At 36.9% G+C, this 17,683-nt stretch overlaps 2 protein-coding genes across 2 annotated transcripts in view; one reads left to right on the top strand and one right to left on the bottom strand.

Annotated features, from left to right (window-relative positions):
• LOC148950314 (uncharacterized) overlaps nt 1–17,683 on the top strand; it is a 213,400-nt gene that overhangs the window by 96,443 nt on the left and 99,274 nt on the right. The gene's annotated exons all lie outside the window — the stretch shown is intronic.
• On the bottom strand, nt 13,425–14,549 carry LOC148950315 (uncharacterized). The gene has a single exon (XM_089091329.1). The coding sequence runs from the start codon at nt 14,547–14,549 to the stop codon at nt 13,425–13,427; it is 1,125 nt and encodes a 374-aa protein (XP_088947455.1).

The raw sequence follows: 17,683 nt of genomic DNA, 5'->3' as shown, positions 1-17,683 counted from the left end.
GTGACTTGATTTCCAGTGGTGTGCTTGCAGGTCCGAAGGTGTACTGTGTGCAAACACACAACGAGTTAATCAAAAAAGTCTGCAAAGGGGTGCCTAGACACTACGTGAGTAAGAATTTCGACATGAATGTATACAGAAACTGTGTGGAAAATAGTATAGATCCAAGGGCGAAGGTCATGGCGATTCGCTCTTTAAAATTTTAAAACCACACAGTTCGAGTTGATAAAATAGCCATGTGTCCCGTGTCGGATAAAGTCTATGTGTGTGCAGATGGTGTGAAGGTGCTACCCCATGGACATTATTTGACTTCTGACCGAGGTTTGTCGAGATTATAGACATCGCCTCGGTCGGGAAAAAATTAAATAGTAAATGGTTGGGTGGTGGTGGGATTCTTTTTTAATAGATTTTTTTTCCCAATTCAGCATTATTTTTTTTCACAACTCAGCAGTAGTTTTTTTCCCAACTCAGCAGTTTTTTTTATAGCAAGGCAGATTCGAATTTTTTTTCTTCTTTTGTTGTAAATAGAAAAAATGAGTAAAAAGTAAGAGATGTCTGAAAAAGGAACTTTCAAAGAAATTGATACTACTAGCAGACTCCTAAAAGCATTAATTATTGACTGAGTGTCAAAATTAATAGGAAAAGTAATCTTTGCATAGAACAAATTCAACTACACAGATATTTCATAGCATCAAAAGGATCTTACAACATTTCACAGAATCAAGAGAGACTACTATTGCCATCTACCAACCTATAGATTTAGATGACAGCACAGTCCCTCCGACACACGGCTATAGTGTGAGAGAAATGCAAAAAAACAAAAAAAACAATAGATATTGATGACAATACTAAAGTAACTTAACCACAAAATCCCACACTATTGCACAGAAATACCAAAACCATAGGTTGGGTTAGGTTAGGCTAGCCTAAGTACGCGAGTGTACGTTATTGCACAGAAATACCAAAATCATAAGTTAGGTTAGGCTAGCCTACGTACGCGCGCGTACGTAGGCTAGCCTAACCTAACCTAACCTATGGTTTTGGTATTTCTGTGCAATAACGTACACGCGCGTACTTAGGCTAGCCTAACCTAACCCAACCTATGGTTTTGGTATTTCTGTGCAATAGTGTGGGATTTTGTGGTTAAGTTACTATAGTATTGTCATCAATATCTATTATTTTTTTTTGCATGTCTCTCACACTATAGCCGTGTGTCTGAGGGACTATGCTGCCATCTAAATCTATAGGTTGGTAGATAGCAATAGTAGTTTCTCTTGATTCTGTAAAATGTTGTAAGATCCTTTTAATGCTATTAAATATCTGTGCAGTTGAATTTGTTCTATGCAAGTGTACTTTTTTCCTATTAATTTTGACACTCAGTCAATAAACAATGCTTTTAGGAGTCTGCTAGTAGTATCAATTTATTTGAAAGTTCCTTTTTCATACATCTCTTACTTTTAAATAACATTCTAAACGTTTTACCTGACATTGACGATCCACATCTAAGCGATCTGAATGGTGTTTTAAATTGATACATAATATTGCTATTGAGAATAGTCGGTCTACAACTATGGCTTTGGTATTTCTGTGCAATAATGTGGAATTTTGTGGTTATGTTAGTTTAGCATTGTCATCAATATGTAGTGTTTTTTTGCATGTCTCTCACACTATACCCGTGTTTCTGAGGGACTATGCTGCCATCTAAAGCTATAGGTTGGTAGATGGCAATAGTAGTTTCTCGATTCTGTAAAATGTTGTAAGATCCTTTTGATGCTCTGAAATATCTGTGTAGTTAAATTTGTTCTATGCAAATGTACTTTTTTCCAATTAATTTTGACACTCAGTCAATAATTATTGGTTTTATGAGTCTGCTAGTAGTATCGATTTCTTTGAAAATTCCTTTTTCCTACATCTCTGACTTTTTAATAAACATTCTAAACGTTTTACCTGACATTGACGATCCACACAGAAGCGATCTGAATGGGGTTTTAAATTGATATATACTGCTGCTATTGAGAATAGTCGGTCTACAACTAACTGTTAACCATACTTTTCTAATGAATAAATAATAATAATAATTTTCCCTTAGATCTACCTAGTACGTTATTCAATAACAAGAACAACAGAAAAATATTTTTTCATTTATTGACAAAAATAACTTAAAATACATCATAAATAGCAATAGCAATAAATTTCATTTATTATCATCACATTTTATACAACTTAAAATACAGCGTGAATAGCAATATCACACACTATTTGTACAACAATAGCATGAAGAACAGCATTTTTCACTTGTTGACATCACATTTTGTAGATGTTAAAATACAGTACGAATAGCAATAACTCACACTATTTGTACAACAATAACATGAAGAACAACATTTTTAAACACTTGGAACATATTTTTTCTATTTACAACAAAAGAAAAAAAAACATACGACTCTGCCTTGCTATAAAAAAAACTGCTGAGTTGGGAAAAAAAAACTACTGCTGAGTTGGAAAAAAAAATAATACTGAATTGGAAAAAAAAATATCTATTAAAAAAGAATCCCACCACCACCCAACCATTTACTATTTAATTTTTTCCCGACCGAGGCGATGTCTATAATCTCGACACACACCTCGGTCAGAAGTTAAATTATTGTCCATAGGGTAGCACCTTCACACCATCCGCACACACATAGACTTTATCGGACACGGGAAACATGGCTATTTTGTCAACTCGAACTGTGTGGTTTTTAAATTTTAAAGAGTGAATCGCCAAGACCTTTGCCCTTGGATCCGTAGTATTTTCCACACAGTTTCTGTATACATCCATGTCAAAATTTTTATTCACGTAGTGTCTGAGTACCCATTTGCAGACTTTTTTGACTACCTCGTTGTGTGTTTGCACAGAGTAAACCTTCGGACCTGCAAGCCCACCACTGGAAATCAAGTGGCTTCCCGTCTCTGATTTAAACATTAATAACTGATTTGGGGCCTGGCGTTTCACTAGCTCCGGGTAAATAGACTCGTCCCGGTTGGTAAAGTCCATTCGAGAGCTAATGTGCACGCCTTTTTCCAAATCTTCCAATAAATTTGCGGTTCTAACTTTTAGCAAAAGTGAATCGGTATCCCCATAATATACTTGAACTTCTCCCTCCCCCGGCCATTGTTGCCTACACACGTCGTAATAGAATGACAACATGAGTTTTTTTTTATATTTTGGTTATTGCGCTGCCAGCTGCAATATTTTTATTTAGAACTACATTTCTTTTTTTTCTATTTAAGAGGACCATATTGGAGTCTATGATGGTGAATGATGTAAAGTTTGGATCGGTAACGATTCGAGCACATTCTTTTGGGTCAGTCACAAAGTCACAACGACTTCGATTGCGTACACTCTCACACATTTTACCGAGGGCTGAGTTGAAAATGAGTTCAAAAATTTCCTTTTCAACCTTCGTTTTTGCTTCGGAACGTTTATTGACAAAAGTGTCAATAAACGTTTTCAAATAGGGTTTTTTGATCAAATTGGAGGGCTGTATGTATCCTTGTGATGTTGAAACTGTTTGCAACCATTCACCGCAAAAGAACGTGATGTACAACAATATTCTCTTTCGGATGAAGGTCAGTGATAAGTCTTTGTTTTGAAGGTGTCCAGTGCATACCACCATTCTCTACCTTAGAAATATCGCATAGGATCGAAGAGTCGCTAGTCACCGCTTTGTTTATGTATAGGAATACCGAATCCGTCTCCCGATATTGATACAAAGCGGCTATTTCCCTGCCGCTTTAAAAAAAATATCCTCATGGGCAAGTCACCGCGACCTTGGGCCGGTTGGGGAAATTTGAAGCACGAGCATCGTTAAGCCATTTATAATTTCCACACGGCAAAGAGTAGTGAGACATCGCCGACGGATAGAGGGAGTTCATATCCAGGAAAACTGCATCCGACTTTACACCGGTGTCATGTCCAGTCGGATCAGTTTCAAGGATACGATCTCCATGAAAAACATACCCTCCCCTCATTGATCTCTCTACAAATAGATGCTGATTGACGTTGGTGATCAAGCCTATTTCCTATTTACTGATTGTAAGAAATAAATCCATCACCAAATGATAAGAGGAAAAATAATAACCTACATCCAACCCGAATTCCCCATAGATTTTATCCATGTTCTTACACACAATATCCAGAAACGTCAATACATCACTTGCCAGGTATAATCTACAATAATCCAACCCGTTTGTAAACCCTCCCTTAGCCCAAACCCTCTGGGAAAATTCATAGTTGGCAGTGGTGCATTGACGCTCGTGGAGTGAATCGTAGAATGATGTGATTGACGGCAATTGATCCTCAGAAAGCCTCGCAGTGGAGTTGTAGTATTAATATGGATGTATGTTCTTACACGTTAATAAATTTAAAATTTCACCATCTGGAAAACGTTGTTTAAGGAGGCATTGCCCAAGAAGGGGGAGACTGTAAAAATCGTCAATTTTATGAACTTCAACGAGTTGTTTTCGAGATCTGGGTACGAAGCTACAGGAGTGTAAAAAACAGATATTTTTCATGCACAAATTATCGTTATCTATTATTTGCCATTTGAATTCTAAGAGCAGCAGCTTTTCAGACGACTTGGGTATGATATTATAAGAAAAAGAACCAGCTACCCATGCGCCATCTACAAATCCAACATGTTGCAGCCGTGCCAATGCCGTAAAATAAATTTCATGTCATAGCTGGAATTATGTATATAGACAGGTAGAAACAATTGTTGACTAACCTTTAAATTACACGATTAATGGGCCATTCCACGAAAATTGCTCAATCCCTATACAATCGGGTGGCTCAAATGATCGTGGTAGCGGACCACCCCTTTACCCCCTTTCCCCTTACCCTCTTTCCCTTTTCCTTCTTTACTATTACCCTCAACAAATTCCCCCTTACATACCCAACATATTTTTTCAGTTTTAATTGCCAACTCTTCCTCTGGTGATAGAGTCATTGGATAGGACGTATTTTGCAGCCGTGACATCGATTTATTTGCTGTTTTAATGAGTGCTGTCACGGCTGAGAGCATACAATCCTCACCACCCAATCTCTCAACTACCTCTACCAATTGGATGGAACTACACGAGTCTCTTTTTGCGTGAGCATAAGAGACTTCAATGACCTCATGTTTTTTAACAAGATTTGAATTCAATGGATCATACACATCTATGAGAGTGGCTTCGCAGTCTAAGGCCACCTTGTCACTCTGTTGGAGCGAGTTTTGAAAGTTCTTAAATCGCAAGATGGCCTAGTCACCGCTAACCATTTGCACAGATAGACACACATGAAGCTTGCAATGCTTCATATTATTGTTTAACTTAATTTCTGACCGGAATCTAAAAAGATGTGTTGAAGCATAGTAAAAGGCCCATCTCCTCTGTTAACCCTCACCCAGAACTCGAATAATGTTTGGTATCGGAAACAAATGTCCAGTTTAATCGGGGTCACTGGCCGGCCTGTATAGGAGGCACATCCAATGATCCACTTATTCAACGGACGGGACCCTTACTGGAAATACAACCCCCATTTTACAGTCCTGGCTCCAATTCGGGTTCATATTTTAGAACAGTAGCGCTAATTTGTGAACCTACACTAGACGACTCAAAAATAATTGTTCCATTAAGTGTTTATGGATATTCAGCATTTAATCCAATAAAATTTACTTTAGGAAAATTTGAACCCCAGTTAACCGCATAATTGTCCAACAGTGTATTACTAGCTTCCTCTTGCAGAGGCTTGTGAGCTGCCACAAGAACTGCATATTTGAAGCATTGAAGCCCTGTATCGAAACAAAATCGTTGTACACCATTACACCCCTTTAAATCTTCATTATATTTTGGTCCCCCCGCCCCCCTCCCACCTCCCCTTAAAATAAAATTCTTTTTAAATTTACTCACATTAATATCCAAACTCCCAATAAATAAAACCACCGACCCACTACCCAACTCAGTATAATTTTCCAATTTTGTTACTATATTGTCAACCCATTCCATAAAAAACCCCTCAAAATTATTCAGGTCCGGATTAAGTGGTAGCATTTTAGTACGTAAATAACGCTCATACACCTCATCCGCCTTTTCATTGAAATAAATTATTTTTTGGGTGATGGCAGCCTTAATCCCATCCCTCCCACCACCCTCCCGAATCACTCTTTAAAGAAGGGCTCGAATCTTGCCCACATAGGAGTATACTATGTCTACCAGATCCGTTATGATGCTACCTGATGTTAGTAAATTAAATGGATCCTCAAACTCAGCCCTATAAACAAATACATTGTGCAAGGCAGAGTCAACTAAATTAAAATTGGGCATGACAGGGGGCGTTACGGAGATTTCTTGTCCTCCACCAATTTGCTCAATGATGTGGATGTTACGTCGTGTCGAATCCCCCAACTCACTCAATAAACCCTCGAGTGTATCAGGACTGAGATGATCAGCCCATTCGAGGGTAGCTGGTTGAGTCATACTCCCTGTAGATGTACTTGGTACATTAATATACCTATTCGAGATTCGAGCAAGATTCGAGCCCTTCTTGAAAGAGTATATTCAGAGGAATCATATTACAACTATCATGGAGAGAGGTGACTGGTTCCATGAGTACATCAGCTTCATGGAATGGGAGTATGGTTTGCATGTTGAGTGTGCTAGTTGACCAGCTGACAGTTGGCTGGTGTATGATGGGTCCAGGTGGTTGTGTTATCTTGTTGTGAGTGTTTGATGTAGGAATTGACCAATTGACAGTTAGTTGGTGTATAATGGGTCCAGATGGTTGTGTCATATTGATGTGGATGTTGGCTGTGATAGCTGGATAGTTGGCTATTGGGCGGTTTACGGTTAATGTTGATTGTATTAATGGATTCGACCTACGACCATGTTGTATAACCGTCGGTCTGCTGACCACTGGCGTCGCTTCACCCCTTCTTATCTAATTAATGGGTAGGGGGAGCTCTGGAAAATCCTAAAAAAAAAAGTTTGTTTTTCAGGAAAAAAATCTTTAAAGATAACCATCAGTCCTCATCAAAAGCATGCACAAGAATAAGTTTTTAAAATTTAAATTAAAATTATAATTATATTTTTATGATTTAATTAAGATGTAAAAAAAAAGTTGAAAAAAACTGTCAGAAAAAGACAAGTTAAAAAAAACTGTCTGAAAAAAAAATTAAAAAAAAAGTTAAAAAAAAGTTAAAAAAAGAAGAAAAAAAATGTTGGGGGGGGGGGGTAGAGGGAGGGGGTTGGAGGGAGGGGGTTGGAGGGATGGGGGTGGACGATTGTGGCACTTGGGGCCGGTGGGGAACGAATGTGGGGCCGGTGGGGAATGAATGTGGGGAACTTTGGTCCGGAATAAAAAATAGGTATGATTTAACTCATGTGCTAAGCTCGCAAGCCATTTAATACAGTGTTTACATACTTTTTTTTCTTGTTTTGATATTGCTCTTTACCGACCTCTGGAGATCCAGGTTCAAAAAATATTTAACAATCTGTTAACTATAATAAGGTCTGTATAAATTTTAGTGGAATTAATGTCTTTACCCACTATGAATATAAAGGAATAACTTACTTCTTGTGTGTAGCTTTCGACAATATTCCTTTTATTTGAATGCATCATTATATCTCGAATGCCAATTCTGAACTGAGAAGATAACAAATTGTCAGAGTTTTTATATCCGTATTCAAGGTCAAACATAAGTCAATCACACCTAGCAATTAAAAGGTAGCAGACAGATAGGAAGTTACTATAGTATAAAGGAATCATCACGCACTTTGAACACAGATCAACACGAATTTTCACGGTGGTTGAATTCCGGTCATTACACTGTCTGCTTGTATTGACGGGAGCACTGTCTGCTTGAAACTGTTATAGCTATATAGGGAGACACCCCGCTCTTAAGCATTATAGCTACATTGGCTACCTGCCCCTTTGGAGATATTGTATTAATACTGCTTATATGCCCCCAGGGCATAACATAAAACCCTTGCCCCGAGGAATATGGGAGACTTCCTCCTCAAAAATATATTTTCTATTGGGATATCAACTACACTGAACCAAATGGATATATCAAAATTTTTATTGGATGTGTTTGGGTGATTACTGGGTGTGGGGGGGCTAGTTGCCCTCCGATCACTTTCGACTATTAAAAAGGGCACTAGCCCATTAGTTTCCAATCGAATGAGCCTTTTTTGAAGTTTTTATGACAACGCCCTATTTAAAAACCTTATACATCCCCAGGGCATAACTTAAAACCCTTGCACAATGGGCTGTGGGGGAGTGTCCTTCCCAAAAACATATTTTCTATGTGGAAATCAACTACGCTGAACAAACTTGCTATCTCAAAATTTTGATTGGATATGTTTGGGGGAATGATGGACGTGAGGGGGGGGGGCTACTTGCCCTCCAATCACTTTCGTCTATTAAAAAGGGCACTAGAACTCTCAATTTCCAATCGAATAAGCCCCTTTTGAAGTTTCTACGACGATCCTTTCCGTATGCAGTTCCTTGCTCTAAAGGAAAAATAATAAATGATACATTTTGGCAACATCGTTCTTATATGCCCTCAGGGCATAACTTAAAACCCTTGCCCCGAGGGTTGCTGGGGAGTGTCCTCCTCAAAAATATATTTTCCATCTGGAAATCAATTACGCTGAACAAAATGGCTATCTCAAAATTTTGATTGGATGTGTTTGGGGGAATTATGGGCGTGAGGGGGGGGGGGGGCTAGTTGCCCTCCAATCACTTTTGACTATTAAAAAGGGCACTAGCCACTCCCATTTCCAATCGAATGAGCCCTTTTCGAAGTTTTTATGACGACTCCTTCGATACGAAGGACCCGAGTATGGAGAAAAAAAACACATTGTGCCCACATCGTTCTTTACTTAGGCAGCGCTAGCTTGCTGCCTATGATTTCTGTTCGTTTTTTATTGACATAGTCTTTATCAGGGATAATTAAAATAATAATTTAAATCTTTTCGGTTTTTCTTTAAGAATTAATAGTTTGGCCTGCTTTTTGTATGCTGAAGAAAATTTTTCAACAATTTTTAACAACATACATCCTTTTAAAAATCTGGACACAAATAGTAATGTTTAATTTGGTTTTATACCTCCTCTAGTTGATCTGAAAAATAATACTTGATACAATTTGCAAAAGAATCTATCTATGCTCTTTGACAGCTTGGATACACCTTTAGCAATCAGTAAACACACAGTACTTTTTTATTTAATCTTAAGGCAACATTTAGTTTTTAAACATAGCAAGCAGACTGCATAGCTGTGGGGGGTTGACTTACGCAACCCCCAAGTTACAAGACCGTTCAGCCATGCTGAACAAAATTGCTATCTTAAATTTTGATTGGAAGTGTTTAGAAAATTATGAGCTCAAGAGGAGGGCTGATTGCCTTCCAATCAATTTTGACTCTTAAAAAGGGTACTAGAACTTTGAATTTCCAATCAAATTAGGTGCTTTAAAATACCAATGACATTACTATTAATTATAGTAATGTCAGATATTATAGATATTATCGTCTTTTGGTTAGTTCAACATCCCCTACAACAAGCGTTGTAAGTTTTAATTCCGCACACGAAACTGTTCCTAAGATATATAATATATTGCTGATATGCCCTTTTGACAACCTACATACGAATTGCAGGCTGTCATCCGTACAACAGATATTCTCAGAAAAATTCTCTGAAAATTTCATCGTCATACCCTTAGGTATAGTTGTAATAGTAGTCACAGCAGTAGTAACTACTCAACTTAATACAATTAGCCATTGCCATGATATTGTCGATTTGCTCTTTTGATAACCTGTATAGATAGATAGATAGATCGTGTATTTCAAAAAGCCCAAGAGCCATATACACAAAAAAAATATGAAAATAGAAAAATTACAACAGAGCAAATTACAAACACACATTAACATGAATACATAGCGAAAAATACCTTCTGGTAAAATACAAAAAAAAACAAAAAAAAACTTTAATTCCATATAATTAATAATAATTAATTGTAAAAACATTTCCTTCTTTTTAATCCCTTCTCTATGTACGCACCAATACGAAATATTGTGGTTGGATTACTACTTTGTAATATATTTGGAAGCAGCAAAACAATCCCATGTAAGTAATTTTCCCTTAAATCAGAGAGCACCGGGCACTTTCGGAGAAAATGGTCCTAATCTTCGTCCTCATCCCTACAAAGAGGACACACATACCGACCATCAGGATGTACTATCCCCCTGTCGAACACCATTTGTCTACTCTGGATTGGAAGGCGATTCGCCCTAAGCTGAATCCATCGACATAAAATCATAGCCGGTAAATTGAATTTAAAATAAATTTCCTCTCCAAAACTAGGTTTAACCTGATTATAATGATTCAATGTAGCAGAATTTAAAACCAGCCCTTGCCAATATTGAATTTCTTGACACTCTAAGATAAATCGTACCTGGCTTACTAAATTTGTTGGTAGATCACGGGAACCAAGACCGTCATTCCATAAGTAAGCCATTCCCACACTTTCCAGTAATGACCTAATTTGGGATGGCCACGACCTTTTCGAATCATAGCTCAACATCTGATAATAAGCAGCACTTACTAGTCTGTCTTTATTGCACCTAATGATCTTCAACCAAAATCTAAGCATCAAAATAGACCTACGTAGTTTTAACGAAAACAGGCCCATATCACCTTTCAGAACCTGTGAATGAGTTGTCTGATGTAATCCAAATAGTCTTTTATAATACTGGAGCTGGAGGGACTCCAACTTCTGTGCCGCTTCTCCGCCCCAAATCTCCGCTCCATATTCTAATACTGGTAAAATTTTTGTATTAAATATTCTTTTGTGCATTTTTAGGTTTTTAATTCCCGTTATCGTCGGATTTCTAAAAATTGCAGACATGGCCACTTTACCTCTACTAATTAATTCATCAACATGACTCTTTAAACTTCCATTTTTCGATCAAACAAATCCTAAATATTTTATTCTTTTACTTATTTTAAGTTCCTCATTATTAAATTTAAATTTATAATTATCTTCGCCGCTTGTTTTCCTTTTTTTAAAAATAACAACTTCACTCTTTTCAACATTCAGCCTTAGTTTTTTCATCTGCAAATAATCATCTATAAGACTAAAAAGCGTCTGCAGATCTTGCGGTGTGCTAGCCACCAAGGCAATATCATCTGCAAATAATAGTAGTGATAGTTTATGGGTCCCTAGACTAACATTCGGAGCCCATCTATTCTCTAGATAATCAACAACATCATTTATAAAAATGTTAAACAAATTAGGAGAAAGAGTGCTGCCTTGTTTTACACCCAGCTTAATATTAAAAAACCTAGAAAACCTGTTACCAACTAACACGATTCCACTCACACAAATATACATACTCACTATCAACCTCACAAACAAATGAGGGAGGCCAATTCTAACCAGGGCATCCTTTAATAGCTCTCTGTCGAACGCCTTGTGGAGGTCCAGAAATCCCACATAAAGACAAGTTTTTCCCTTTCCGTATTTATCAATTAGTGCCCTTAAAATAAATATTGCATCTACCGTCCCGTACCCTATTATGAAACGTCCTTTTTGTTCATGTATTATATTATTTTTGTATAACCATTTAGAAAGCCTTGTATCTAGTATTTTCTCCACTATCTTAATTAAAGCAGGGACTAGCGCTATTAAACGATAATTTATGTGCAACTTAGGGTTACCTCTCTTAAAAAGCGGCATAAGCAATTATCTTTTCCACTCATTTGGCCATTGTCCTGAAGTTAACATCTTATCACAAATAAAAACAATTATAGACATAAAAATTTAAAGAAAATTCTTAAATAACTTTATTGGTACACCATCAACCCCCGCAGCCGAACCTCCTTTTAAATTCTTGAATACAAACTTGACCTCATCATTACTCACTTCCCCAACTAAATCATAATCATGTTCCTTGATGGGATAAACAACCATCTCTGTGGTATGTGTTACCTCTTGTAATTCTCCGCAATCATCTTCCATGCTTTCTAGGTAATCAGGCCAAGAGTTGGCGTCTGAAGCCACCTGTGTCTTTCCTTTTTCATTTCCAATATCATTCCTTATATAACCCCAAAATTTCTTAAAATCTTTATTTCTAAAATAATTTGCAATATCCAGTTTCTTCTTAATCTCAAACTCTTTTTTTCCTTTTAATTAACCTTTTGTAATCTCTTCTTTTATCTTTATATTTGGCTAATCTTAAACTTTGCTCTTCAGGTTTATCACATTCTTTTAAAAGATTCAATAAATATCTGACCTTTTCTTTCATTAACTTACACTCCAAATCAAAATATCGCTCGCTTTTATTTTCTTTTTTATTAAGATTACACGATGCTGCACAACTGCAAATTATTTCATTTAACTCCATAATTATACCATGTATATCTTTTCCATCTTATTCTAACGCTTTCAACTTATTTGTTATATGCAACTTCATAAGCTCCCTTTTAAAATTTTCAAAATCATTATCAATTAAATCATATCGAATTCTTTTTCCTAAGCCCTCTAATCTAAGCTCCCCTTTAGATAAATTTCTAACTCGATGAACAACATCCTGAAGCTTCCCAGTGTTCAGCTCAAGCTTAATAGCTCTATGATCGGATCCAACTAAATCTAGTAAATCAATATCAATCGATTCAGGCACAAATTTTGTATTAATCAGCGCATAATCTACATCACTTGGAGTTGGGCCCGAAAGGCAAGTAAATTTGCCCAGACGCTTATTATTTCCAAACCTTCCATTCGCAATGATCAGACCATGTTCCCCGCAAAGCGCCAGGAGCTTTCTTCCCCAAACATTTATTTTTCTATTTTCATCCTTATTACTTCGTGGTAGTCTACAACAAACTGGGACCAAATCCCCTAAATATGGGATTAATAAATCTGGAACCTCAACCTCAACGCCGGTATAAGCATTGAAATCCCCCATCGAAACGCACTCAAAATCACTATAACTTTCATGTATTAGCGACAATTCATCATCTAAAATTTCCCAAGTATTTTCTCGATTATAAGAACTATTTTGAGGAGGGATATACACAATGCCCAAAATAATCTCTTCCCACATTTGAAACAAATACACAGCCAAAGTAAATTTTCGGATCTACTTTTAACTCTTTCATAACCATCAATAGCTGATGATTTAATCAAAACCAAAATACCACCATAACGTCTATTATTTTTTGCTGGTTTACGCACAACCTGTTCAACCAAATACCCTGGGAGAGGTGATATAGGAGAATGATCGTTCCATGTTTCAATAAACGAAATCACATCAAACGAAAGTAATTCATCATATAAATAAGGTAGCTTATCACGTAGTCCTTGTACGTTCCATGACACTAAACTCAATATATGGCTCTTTATTTCCTATGCGTCTGTGCTTTCTGTCAGTGCATTAATATCACTAGCCATTTCTTGGAGGTCCTCGTTCCTGGCCTCTGTCGAAGAAAAGGCAAAATGGTAATACTCACGACTGCGACTATTAATATCTGTTAGCACTCGCTGACTATTATCAACAAAATTACGGGAAAAAGCACTGCGAGGTCGTCTGTTAAGTCCTTTTCTTGGAGAATGGTTTCCTCTGGGTGCCATGTTACGAGTGCCTGGTCGATGTAGGTCATTAGGGCTTATAACAGCACTAGCAGGTCTTTTAGTTGCCGATACTGCCTGAAAATAGGCTGTTGATGGTATCACTGTCTCGGCATCACTATTACTGGCATCACTATCTAGCCCCATCGGGATAACAGCAGGGTAATTTGGGAGTCTAGCACTAGGGGGTGGACCAATATTTTTAACTGTCGCCAAGTTACATTTAACCTCAATCACAGCCTTTCCATCGTACCTGAATAGTCTGCCTTGGATAAACAGCTTGTCACCTCGTAGCATTGCATCACGGCCGTCGTTCTGTGCAATATTCATAATTTCCTTTAAGTGTTTGCGGGCTTCTCTTTGTTTAGCTGTGTAATCTGGGGCCACCGATAGACCTCCCTTTCTCAATAAGAAACTATTTCTTAAGATATAGTCTCTGATTTCGACCGAGTTTAGCTTCACTAGTACTGGCCCTGATTTCAATCTAAAAATGTCATGTACATCACATCGACTTATTTTGAGAGAAGGCATAGCACGGTTTAATAAATCCATTATTTCTTGCTTCACAGTATACTCTCCATGGTGTTGCGGAGTATAATTATAAATAACCAAATTTGTTCTTTTCTGCTCTGCTTCGAGCTGGTTGGCTCGTTCAGATATGATTACTAGGTCTGATTTCTCATTTTCCAGCTCTTTTTTAATTTCTTCATTTGTCTCAACATTTTTAGTCAGCTGTGTACTAATGTTATTCATCTGTACTTGTAAGGCAGCAATGCTATCCGAAAGTCCAGGAATTGCATTAACTTTCTCCGAAAGCGCTGGTAATAAATCCAATTTGAAATTTATTTCTCGCAAAAACTGGGTATTTTGCATTTTCTCGGCCTCTAATGTTTGGTTTGCCATTTTCAAACTTTGGATCTTGTCAATGTACAAATGTAGTCCTTAATTGATCTAGTATTGTAACAAAGCAATAAGTTATTTTTCTTGTTTTCGAAAAAGATATTCACAATTTTGGCACAAAGCCACACACAGGTAAAAAATTGGTTACGCAAGCTGTCCAGATTTAATCCTTTATTTTATTCGATTGAATTGCTCTTAACTCTCTGAACTCTGAATCAATACTGATTCGGATATTTTATCCGAATGAATATATTCATATACTTCTTGAAATTTTCAAACTTAATACACAAATTAATTTTCAAGATACGCTATCTTGACAATCTTAATGCACATAGTGTATTTTGTTAGTTTGAATTTGCCATCAATATTCTCTCAAATTTTACCTTTATAGACTTATCCTTAATAGCAATATTATCAGAGTAGTTTTGGTGGTAGTAAAAGTAGTCATAGTGTTAGTGTTGTATTAGTAGTAGTAGTAGTAGTAGCAGTAGTAGCATCAGTATTAATAGCGGTAGTAGCATGTGCATATTGCCTTTTGGTCAGTTGGACATCGCTTTCATGATGCCCCTAAAGTTTCACCTTGACACACTAAGCCGTTCTAAAAATATTGTTGATGTGCTCTTGACAACCTTTTGACGCCCTTTTCCCCTTACTACTCTAAGCCTGACAAGTTGTTGTAATTGAAGTAGCAGTTGGAGTAGTTTAGCAGCAATAGTAGCATTAGGAAGAGTAGCAGTGGCATTAGTGTAAATAGTGACATGCATATATTACCTTTTTGTTAATTGATCTTCCCCTTTAAGTATTCTCCGAAAGTTTCAAATTAATACCCAAATCAATTTTTGAGATACACCCTTTTGACAATTTGCATGCACGTAGTGTGTTTGGATTTAGTTCAGATTCCCCTCAATATTCTGTCAAATTTTCACCTTTATACGCGTAACCTTAATTATACTAGTATCATAGTAGTAGTGGTCGTAGTAGGAACAGCAACAGCAGTATTAATAGCAGTAGCAACATGTATATTATGCCTTTTGGTCAACTGAACACCCCAGTCATGATGCCCTTTAAGTTTCCTTTTGATATGATAAGCCGTTCGAAAAATATTACTTATACGCCCGTGTCAGTAATCTGTATGCAAATAGTCCGATTTGATTTATTTCAACTTTCCCCTCGTATCCTCAGATATTTTCTTCAATATTCTCAGCCGTATTAATACTCGCTTTAGAAATAGTACCGTAGTTTTGGTAATAGTGGAGGTAGTAGTAATAATACTTGTGGTAGCAGTAGAAGCAGCAGTAGTTGTTGTAGTACTAGTGTGCAAATACGCCTTTTTGGTCAACTAAGCATCTTCCTTATCATTTCCTGAAAATTCCAAATTAATATACTCAGTCATTCCTGAGTTACACCCTTTTGACAACCCATATACACATAACATGTTATTATTTAGTTCAACGCTCCGCTCAGCATTCGCTGAAACACTCATCTTAATGCCTTTCGTATTTTGGGAAAATAAATGTCAAACATGCATAACGTTTCTGAATAACATATACTATATATAAACAATGAACAAATTGCATAGCATGCAGCCCCGAGACCTGGGGAGGGGCATCCCCAAACACATAATTACTGAACATTTCAACTATGCTGAAAAAAATTGATGCAATTGACACAATTTTGAAACATAAAAAAAGATGCAAGAAATGGCTGCTGTCAGTTTTAAAACTTTTACTTTCTGACTCTTTTGTTTTTGATTTTTATAGTTTTCACTGCTAAAATATATTATTTCCTTTGTCTGTAAAAAAAAAAAAAAAAAAAAACTTATGAGGAAAAAGACAGGGAATCTCCATTTCAAACAGAATTAACCTCTTTCACGTTTGTTAAATCTCCTCGTGTCAGAGCCTGAAGCCTTTTTTTGGACATCTCGGATGCTTAAAGGACGAAAACAGCTCAGTCTTGACATGCTAATTCACCTCTGCATTTGACATCTTCCCTGTTTTTTCACCTTAAAGCGAAGAAAACCTGCTCGAACAGTGATAAATTGGTTTTGAAAAATAAAGATGTCAGTATCATTTGAAAAAAGTTTATCTTAGGAGTTATAAGGCTTTCACTTGAAACAAGTTATTTAGAGGCAATTACATTAGTAAAGTTTCCTTAATGTATTTATTTTATTGATGTGGAGTATTTTTGAGCCAAGTAATCTCTAATACGATAATCTTCAGCATTCTTCTAGGACTTTCTTTAAAGGTTTAACCCTAGGGTTCTAAGCGAATACCCCCCGCTGAATACCCCTCGGAAAATACCCCCCGGAAAATACCCTCCAGTGCAAAATACCACCCCCCAAGGAAAATACCCCCCCCGGAAAATACCCCCCGTAAAATACTCCCCCCCCCCAAAAAAAAAAAACCGTGGAAAATAAGGCTTTCCAAACTTGAGAAGTTTATCTGAGTGTTTTTTTTTTTTTCAGTAGGGGGAAGGAATTTTGGTGCTTGTGTATTATTGCGTGACTCACTCAAGTTTACGCTGTGTAAAATTCGAGAACACATCGGTTTTTTTCGTTAGTTTCTTCGTTACTTTAGAAATAAATTTGCGCTATAGATTTGTATATTAGGGGGGCGGGGTAAGCATAGCGGGTCGGCATGCAAAATGTGTTTGGTCCAATTATTCTGCATATTAGATAGATAGACAAATAAGCGTATTTTAAAGCCAAATATACGGCCAAGAACACAGTAAAATAACATAAATGAATATAGTGAATGGGGGGGGGGGTGTTTAACCCCCAAAAAAATTCCCTCCCATTTTTTTAATTTCCGTACGGGGATGGAATTTTGGTACCTGTGTATTATGCGCCACTCATTCAAGTTTACGCTGTGTAAAATTCGTGAACACACCGTTTTTTTTTGCTAGTTTCTTCCTTGCTTCAAAAATAAATTTGCGCTATAGATTTGCTCATTAGGGGGGGGGGGGGGTAAGCATAACGGGTCTCCATGCAAAATGTGTTTGGTCCAATTATTCTGCATATTAGATAGATAGACAAATGAGTGTATTTTAAAGCCAAATATACGGCCATGAACACAGTAAAATAACATAAATGAATATAGTGAATGGGGGGGTGTGTGTGTTTAACCCCCCAAAAAATT

This window comes from Artemia sp. Qi Xiang Cuo, chromosome 7 (genome assembly GCF_049724085.1).
Source record: "Artemia sp. Qi Xiang Cuo chromosome 7, ASM4972408v1, whole genome shotgun sequence".
Classification (NCBI taxonomy): Eukaryota; Metazoa; Arthropoda; class Branchiopoda; order Anostraca; family Artemiidae; genus Artemia; species Artemia sp. Qi Xiang Cuo.
The sequence above is the reverse complement of the archived record's forward strand: the minus strand, read 5'-3'. Positions and strand labels throughout refer to the sequence as shown.